General features: G+C 35.0%; 1 protein-coding gene across 1 annotated transcript; it reads left to right on the forward strand.

Annotated features, from left to right (window-relative positions):
* Window positions 1-2288: 2288 nt before the first annotated feature.
* On the forward strand, window positions 2289-5924 carry LOC132560275 (protein POLR1D-like). Its single transcript, XM_060224936.1, has 3 exons — window positions 2289-2331; window positions 3882-3956; window positions 4420-5924. Exons 1-3 carry the CDS (start codon window positions 2309-2311, stop codon window positions 4745-4747), a joined length of 426 nt encoding a protein of 141 aa, XP_060080919.1. The 5' UTR covers window positions 2289-2308; the 3' UTR covers window positions 4748-5924.
* The last annotated feature ends 3925 nt before the right edge of the window (window positions 5925-9849 follow it).

The following is a 9849-nucleotide window of genomic DNA, read 5'->3' on the forward strand; positions in this document are numbered from 1 at the left end:
ATTTAAGGGATAATTTCTTTTGATGGAGAATTAATCATAAGCTAAAGACTCTACATTCTATATTTACTATAGTGCATTAGTAAGCAATCTTTTTAAGAAGTTGTTTCCAGTTTCTTTCATGCCTATCATATTCAAAGTTGGTCCAGATCATTCAACTGAACCAAAGTCTTTGTGTGATTCTAGCCAATTTCAGGTGAAAAGTTACTGTTATTTGGAACCTTTTGAAATTGTTTTCATTTCTTTTTATCAAATCAACATTTGACCAGCAGGACCAAAAACTTCAGTGCTCCATATGATAGCCCTTTTTTCAAAATGTTGCAGATCAAGTATATGTAACAAGCCAGCAGCACATTTCATAGAGTGAGTTAATCAAAGATTACACCACATACAACTCTGTCACTAGTGATGGGAAATTGTTTAAAATATGTAACTGATTATGTGTGTTCCATATTCATATAAAAGTGGATGCCTTTTCTGTTGCAGTAATGTTTTCATCTTTTGTAACTATAAACTAAAATTCCTTACTTACCTAAAATTTGCTTAATAACAAATATAATTGGTAATTATTATCTTTCTTGTGCATAAAATTAATTTTGTTTAACCACAAGAAAATATTACATTAATGTATTGATGATCAATTATAAAATGTTACAATTGACCACTGCATCAGATGATGTTAAACAATTAGTTTACTGATTATATTCAATTGTTGTCCCATAACTACCATTCACCTTGTATTACCGTGATTAGCTACATGAGGGATCTCAGACTTCAGTATGAACCAGACAGATTAGATATGACATTGTGTAATGAATGGAGCAGACCTAAGATATCTCACTAAACTACCTGCTTGAATTGATATGAACATTTCCCTTGCTCTGACATGTGCCGTGATGCTATACTCATGATAGAGTAGTATCACCATTGAAGTAGCATAAGCATGTTGTATATTGATGACATCACCAATTCCAATGCACATTTCATGGAACATTGATGATACAGAGATAAATATGATTTACAACAACATACAATTTGCTACTGCTTTCTTCTCTTTTATTTTTAAGTATACAGGGGGGAAAAAAAATCAAAGATTGATCTGTTCCATGGTTTCTGCAAGCCATGTTGACCAGCCCTAACAATGAAATAGACCCATGCAAGATTACATTAGTATCCTATAGCTAGTAATCCTAGGAACGGGATGGAGGATTCCCCTTTCATAATTGTGATCTTGCGTCAATAATGACACATATCGAGATAGCAACATGAAGGTAGAAATAATTATTTACTTTCTTCTGGGATAGATGGGGATCTCACCCTTGGGGGAAAGATGGCTTTCCAAAACTCTGCAAGCCTCCTGTTTGCCAACTCAATACTCCCCAATGGATCCCATCTCACCTACAAGGAGGGTAAAAGATTCTACTGATCAGTCCTTGTCATATGTCTAAACTTCTGACAATTATACAATCAACATATAAATCCAATGAAGTTAAAAACACAGTAAAGTTTTTAAAAAGAGATTTTGAAAGTCAAGAGTACAGGTCGCCTTATATTCTCAGCTAGTGGGAATTTCCCTTTAATCAAGTGGTAGAGTTACCGGCTAGAAACCACAGGGTCGTTAGTTTGAACCCTAAAGGTGGCAGGGTGTTTTTCATTACTCCTTCCACTTAAATAAGAACAATGACTCACTACATATATAAATGACTAAAACAATAAAGTAGGGCTAAATTATATTTACATGTAAATATATACTGGTGAGACCCGTGTCTAGGTGATGCTGTCAGCTACAATGATCTTCAATTGGTATTGCGATTATATGACCTGTTCAGTCTGTCTGTTGGTGGTTGGATGCAAACTGGCGTCCCGATATGACAATGATATGACTATTACGATAAGGCTAAAGTCGACTGCAGACGCAGGTAGCTCGCTAAATAGGTCTACTACAAACAAAAGATACCGAGGTGTTGCTTTCACCTGTTCACATAGTCTTAGATTAGGTCTACGTTAGAAATAATTCTGCTTGGTACCGTATATGTTTAAAAGCGTGTAAATTTCAATAAATACATACTTAAATCATCGTCCTGAATTTCCCCTGCAATCTGTATATTACGTCTCCTGCTTATAGAAAGCTGGCTTCCAGTTTCATACTAGCCTCGTAGGACTTGTATTCGGCCTTCTGCAGCCTGGGTTAAAATGCATTTTCAGTACGCATGCGCAGTGAAAATTGAATTCTGACTTCCGTCAACAAGTCTCTGAATTGGAAAGTCTGGATGCTATAAAGGCCTACGAATACTCGAGTCTGATCAATCGAATGGATGAAGATGCACTTGAACGGTATTTTACATCGTTCTTTATTACAACAATTCATGGTATTTAAACAAGAATACATATTATAAGCAATGGCTATTTTTTTCACAAAATCACTCGCCATGTATTACAGTAAACAGTGTACTGAAAAGCGTACTGTTTACAGAACACGATATAAATACAAGAAGAACTACAAACACATCCACTCATCCAAATTCAAGATACATACAAATAGTCCTTCTTTCCATACACCATCCTGTCGTGAATCGTTCCCCCACGGTCACCACATTCACCCAGTGCACTGCACTTATACATACATGTATATATGTAATAGCGTCTCGGTTTCAGACCATTATGTATTTCGGAGCGGCCATTTAGTCGAGCTGTATCACATGATCTTTTCACCAGCGAGACCTCGATCCCGAATGATTTTGGTTACTGTTACTTTAATAAATTGAAATGAATTCATACTATAAGATTTATTATTAAGATGCTGATCAGTGAAATACCAGTATTTTGATAAAAAAAAATATCAACAGATATGGCCTCAGTTTGCTTACCTGAAATGACGGACATGAGTACAAAAACATTTTTGTTTATGTGTATACCTTTCCTTAATTAATATAATAATAATATGGTAACATTAATTGAATAATATAATATAATTATGTATAGATTCAATTTTATATTGTTTGGTCCTATTTTTCTCAAATGGGCCATATTTCTTGGTAAACTTCATTTTTATTATAACACAAACTGTTTAAAAAAAAAAGTTACTTCCATCTGTCTGCAACTCACTAGTTCATTCAAATCAGAAATGAGTCATCAAAAGTGATGATTTTAAAATCATAATTTTTCCATTATCAGATGTGCATATCTGGACCTCCATAGTGCATTATTTTATCTCAACTTGGAGGATGTAGGACATGTAAAAATGTATATAAAGAGAGAAATACACAAATTTGCCAATGAAAAGAATACTCGTAATATTTTATGGTGCATGGCTTTTATCAATGTATTTCTTTATTTCTGGATGTGAAACCTGTTACAGCATGGTTGAGATTGTCTCTCTACCAACTGAGCCATCCGGTTGCCAACCATCGGCCCACTACGACTCTATCACATTCCTCCCTCCATTTTCTAAGTTTTCTTTCCCCGAAGTCACAACTATTTATAACCAAGGTTCAGGTATTCCCTTCCCAGATATTCACATACTTAAAACAACGCTTGGTCATAAATACCAAATGGAATAGGAGCAGAAAAATATATGGTCAGACTGGAGTTTCAAGAAAGGTACCCTTTGGTCTCCAGCTGAAGATTATACCTCTTGACAAAAAGGATATTCTGGCTCTGAATTGTTCCTACTTCTATATGTCCCCAAACTGTATACACATTGGTACACTATACAGGGTTCTATATTGTACCTACTTCTATATTGAACTACCTAATAGACAGAACATGGACTTAGACATTCATCAGTGAGACAACAGTTTTTAAATGAAGATTAGAAAAACAAACAAACCTATCCATGATACATTATTGACTTTTGATCTTGAATGATAAATTTTCTTTTTCAGGCTGGCAGTTGAGGAATTACTTAAAGAGACAAAGAGAGGAGCTGAAAGAGCCAAAGAATTTGGTGCATTGGGGTGGTAAGTGTGCAATTATAAATTGATGTCATACAGACTGTACCATATATATACTGCTTCTTTACATAAGAAAAAAAGCACCTTCACTAGATTTCATTGAAGTTTTCATATTAAAATTTGCTAAACAATTTCAAATTATTGAAAAAGTGTATGATACATGAAACAGGGAGATATAAATAACAACATCTTATTTAATGACTCATGTTTGTGACATCACAATCAGTTTCTGACTGGTGAAGCCAATGAAAAATCATTAGTGTATATTATACTAACTTCACACATGCAAACATATAACAATGGTGAATCAACTGGATAATAGCCTTATTATGTGATGTCACAAAATGTCACAACTGTTTATGTGGAAGTTCAACTTGTAGTTAATCTTAGAAATATATCTTTATCATTTTAATTACAGCTGTATTGCCATGGGTATTGTTAGCTTGCCTTGTTTTCTGTTGTGATATAGGCAGAAGCCAGCTGTTCCCTCAACAAACAAGAGATTCTTGACCAATATGATTCTGAGTTCTGTGAATGACTCGAATAGGAAAAAGAGAAAACATTCCCAGGATCTCAATTTACCCAGGGGGGATAACTCAGAAAATAAATCAACAGGTCACAGTGACAAAGATTCCAGACAGTATCAATCTGATAAACATCAACATAAAAAGAAGAAGAAAAAGCATGAGCACTCCGAAGAAAATCCTAAAAATAAACATAAACATTCTTCAAAGAAACATAAGTCTCGTCATAAACATAAGAAACACCACAGACACAAAGACAAGGTGAAGGATTGAGAATAAACAGAAGATGAGAGAGTTTGTGAAAATAGTTTGTGGGAGTAAGAGATGAAAACTGGACAAAAATGAAGGAGTCTGTGCACACGAGTGTTAGAGAGGAAGATGGGAAAAAAGTGAAGGAGTTTGTTAGAGTTAGAGAGGAAGACAGGACAAAAGTGAAGGAGTTTGTTAGAGTTAGAGAGGAAGACGGGACAAACGTGAAGGAGTTTGTTAGAGTTAGAGAGGAAGACAGGACAAACGTGAAGGAGTTTGTTAGATTAGAGAGGAAGACAGGACAAAAATGAAGGAGTTTATGGGAGTTAGAGAGGAAGACAGGACAAAAGTGAAGGAGTTTGTTAGAGAGGAAGACGGGACAAAAGTGAAGGAGTTTGTTAGAGTTAGAGAGGAAGACGGGACAAAAGTGAAGGAGATTGTTAGAGAGGAAGACAGGACAAAAATGAAGGTGTTTGTTAGAGTTAGAGAGGAAGACAGGACAAAAATGCCGGTGTTTGTTAGAGTTAGAGAGGAAGGCAGGACACAAGTGAAGGAGTTTTTTGGAGTTAAAAGGGGAAGACAGGAAAAGATGAAGTGTTGTGGTATTTAGAGAGGAAGACAGGACAAAAATGAAGGAGTTTATGGGAGTTAGAAAGGAAAACAGGACAAAGTGAAGGAGTTTTTTGGACGTCAACAAGTATATTGACAGAGGCAATGAGTTAAGGTAGTGTTAAATTCATTCATAATGAAAACAAATGGTTAGGTGTTTAAGAGATGAGAAATAGACATATTAAGGAAAGAACCTTACCATTATTAACTAAAATAAGACAGTAGCTAGTATTTAGATTCCATAGCAAATGGTAAATCTGGATACAGGTATGAGATGTGTAATCATTGTATGTTTAGTATTAGATGGTGAATCTGGATACAGGTATGAGATGTGTAATCATTGTATGTTAATTGTTAGATGGTAAATCTGGATACAGGTATGAGATGTGTAATCGTTGTATGTTAATTGTTAGATGGTAAATCTGGATACAGGTATGAGATATGTAATCATTGTATGTTTAGTATTAGATGGTAAATCTGGATACAGGTATGAGATGTGTAATCGTTGTATGTTTAGTATTAGATGGTAAATCTGGATACAGGTATGAGATGTGTAATCATTGTATGTTAATTGTTATATGGTAAATCTGGATACAGGTATGAGATATGTAATCATTGTATGTTTAGTATGTTTAGTATTAGATGGTAAATCTGGATACAGGTATGAGATGTGTAATCGTTGTATGTTTAGTATTAGATGGTAAATCTGGATACAGGTATGAGATGTGTAATCATTGTATGTTAATTGTTATATGGTAAATCTGGATACAGGTATGAGATGTGTAATCATTGTATGTTTAGTATTAGATGGTGAATCTGGATACAGGTATGAGATATGTAATCATTGTATGTTTAGTATTAGATGGTGAATCTGGATACAGGTATGAGATGTGTAATCATTGTATGTTAATTGTTATATGGTGAATCTGGATACAGGTATGAGATGTGTAATCATTGTATGTTAATTGTTATATGGTAAATCTGGATACAGGTATGAGATATGTAATCATTGTATGTTTAGTATTAGATGGTAAATCTGGATACAGGTATGAGATGTGTAATCGTTGTATGTTTAGTATTAGATGGTAAATCTGGATACAGGTATGAGATGTGTAATCATTGTATGTTTAGTATTAGATGGTAAATCTGGATACAGGTATGAGATGTGTAATCATTGTATGTTAATTGTTAGATGGTAAATCTGGATACAGGTATGAGATGTGTAATCGTTGTATGTTAATTGTTAGATGGTAAATCTGGATACAGGTATGAGATGTGTAATCGTTGTATGTTTAGTATTAGATGGTAAATCTGGATACAGGTATGAGATGTGTAATCGTTGTATGTTAATTGTTAGATGGTAAATCTGGATACAGGTATGAGATATGTAATCATTGTATGTTAATTGTTATATGGTGAATCTGGATACAGGTATGAGATGTGTAATCGTTGTATGTTTAGTATTAGATGGTAAATCTGGATACAGGTATGAGATGTGTAATCGTTGTATGTTTAGTATTAGATGGTAAATCTGGATACAGGTATGAGATGTGTAATCGTTGTATGTTTAGTATTAGATGGTGAATCTGGATACAGGTATGAGATGTGTAATCATTGTATGTTTAGTATTAGATGGTGAATCTGGATACAGGTATGAGATGTGTAATCGTTGTATGTTTAGTATTAGATGGTGAATCTGGATACAGGTATGAGATGTGTAATCATTGTATGTTTAGTATTAGATGGTAAATCTGGATACAGGTATGAGATGTGTAATCATTGTATGTTAGTATTAGATGGTAAATCTGGATACAGGTATGAGATGTGTAATCATTGTATGTTAGTATTAGATGGTAAATCTGGATATTGAGATGTGTAAATTGTATGTTTAGTATTAGATGGTAAATCTGGATACAGGTATGAGATGTGTAATCATTGTATGATTTTGATAAATATGAATACAGTATGAATTCCTTTTAACATAATCTCCACTTCACCTATTGAATATGTATAGTCAAACATTCAGAAACTGTTTTTGTTTTGATGTCAGATACCAAACAAATGCTTCCATTATTTATTAATTTGACTAAAAAATAGATAACCTACAAGGCAGCAAAATTGCATGATGTTAAAGAGTTAAATGCATTGTATTAATACCATTTGGAAAAGTGGCACTGTGGATATTTCTTCCAGATTCTGATTAGAAATTGGTCTAGGAATAGAATTGATTAAATTTGTTTATATTGCCAACCCCACCCACTGTATATTGTATTGTTTAAATGTATCAAACAGAGTTACCTCCCTTCAATTTTCATTGACACCTGTTGATATGGAAGAAGTATGTTCAAAATAGTTTTCATTGAGAAACATATCGTAATGTGACATGCTATCTGAAGATTTCATCAAAAGCATAATAAATCAGTATTTTTGACAAATTGTTTTGGATTTTGATTTGAAGTTTAATATACATTGTAAAAATAAAGCTTACACTTTGTGAAAAATGAAGCATGATGATAAATACACTATGCATATAAAGTGACAATGTTGGACCACAGTAATGGTACTGTGGCAGCAGTACTGACGTTCTGCCTGAGGCCACCTTTTATTGTGTGTTTCTTGCCCTTACTTAGTACATTCTCTGAATGAGGGCCCACTTTGTGCCCAGTCACTGTGCATCAGTGATGGATTTCCACTTGTGTTGCTCTTCATCCACACATCAAAATGTTTTCTGAGCTGCTTTGTACGTGTATGCACTGGTGTTCATTTCTATCCCTCCATGTGCGAGAGACAGTTCACCACAAGGACTGTTTAAGGAAAAAACCCAGCTACTGCTTCCTCCTGGGAAGCTCCAGGTTGACTGTCCTAAATCCCCTCATTGTTCAATCAGCAAGGTTTCTTACTTGGCCTGCATCCTCCTGGGAATTGTTTTGGATTTTGTTGACTGAATATCCTAAAAATCCCCTCATTGTTCAATCAGCAAGTTTCTTACTTGGCCTGCATCCTCCTGGGAAGCTCCAGGTTGACTGTCCTAAATACCCTCATTGTTCAATCAGCAAGGTTTCTTACTTGGCCTGCATCCTCCTGGGAAGCTCCAGGTTGACTGTCCTAAATCCCCTCATTGTTCAATCAGCAAGGTTTCTTACTTGGCCTGCATCCTCCTGGGAAGCTCCAGGTTGACTGTCCTAAATCCCCTCATTGTTCAATCAGCAAGGTTTCTTACTTGGCCTGCATCCTCCTGGGAAGCTCCAGGTTGACTGTCCTAAATCCCCTCATTGTTCAATCAGCAAGGTTTCTTCTTTAGCCTCATTTCTTGAATCATAATGTTTCCATCTGCCCACTAGTCTGTTCTAATGTGCAGTTATCTTCCATGTCTGTGGTAATATAAGAAACTTATCTAGCCTTAGATATTTTCAAACCTTCTGTAGAATAAGTGTTGAACATTATTTAAAATGTACCCTGAACCTCCAATCTCCTGACTGATTCACTCTATCAGTAGATGTCTCCTTGCTTATGACTTCTTTCTCATCCTCATTCACAACTAGGATGTAATTGGAGTACTCTCTTGTGTCTGTTTACTCTTTAATTCCTTTTAGATTGTGTCTATCTGCTTGTGATGCTATGTGTAAAATCCTCTCAACAGAACACACTAGTAGTATAAAGATAACACATGGGTCAGTGTTCTTCTCTTCCCATAATTGTTGTGTTGTGGTACATCTTCAATATTCAACCTATAAAACTCTGGTTGTGTTGGAAATATATAAGTACATTCTCAGTAAGCACTGTAGGTGGAACACCAGGTCTTTCCTGATAAATGACCTGGAAATTATTCTTGTTTCTCTTGTGTCCTGGACTCTGGTCTTCAAGTTTTTTTGACAAAGTTTGTCAACTCACCTCCACTAATGTGATCGTATTTCTTTCCTTATTGATAATGTTCGTCACTCCATTGTGTTGGGATTCCTAAAGTAGCATTTTTCTACCATGATCTTGCCTTTTTATATAGTACCTTTTGTTACTATATGCCTCCAGCTTCATTCACTTTTTTTCTTGGTTATATTTTTATCATCATAAAAATCTACCAGTGCTAACATTATATTTTCATCATTAAATTCCTCCTAGGTAATTACTACCTGATTTTTCTGCAATTCACCATGATTTCGATTCACACCTGGAAGCCCACAGAAACATTTTTTATAATTTTTGTCTGTTAGCCGTGCCATTCAGGATTTGGCAACCATTTTCATTTTACTGGGTTTCCAGTGAATAATGTCGAAGTTTAACTCGAAATCAACGGAAGTTTTCAGGTACTTTGTAATATCAGAGGGCTTTACTTATGGTATCTGGAGTGAATCCGTATTTATCTAGACCAACCATCCTCTCTCTATACGTAACGTTTTTCTTCTAGAGATTTTAATGATGCTGGGGTGCTTAATGGCCCTTAAGAATCGGCCTTTCTGAACCAACGTTTTAGGGCTCTTGTAAGTAATCTTGTTAACATTTCGGTACTTTCTTTGTTATTG

This window comes from Ylistrum balloti, unplaced genomic scaffold (assembly GCF_031769215.1).
Source record: "Ylistrum balloti isolate Yb309-2 unplaced genomic scaffold, AGI_CSIRO_Ybal_v1 Utg371040, whole genome shotgun sequence".
NCBI classification, from domain to species: Eukaryota; Metazoa; Mollusca; class Bivalvia; order Pectinida; family Pectinidae; genus Ylistrum; species Ylistrum balloti.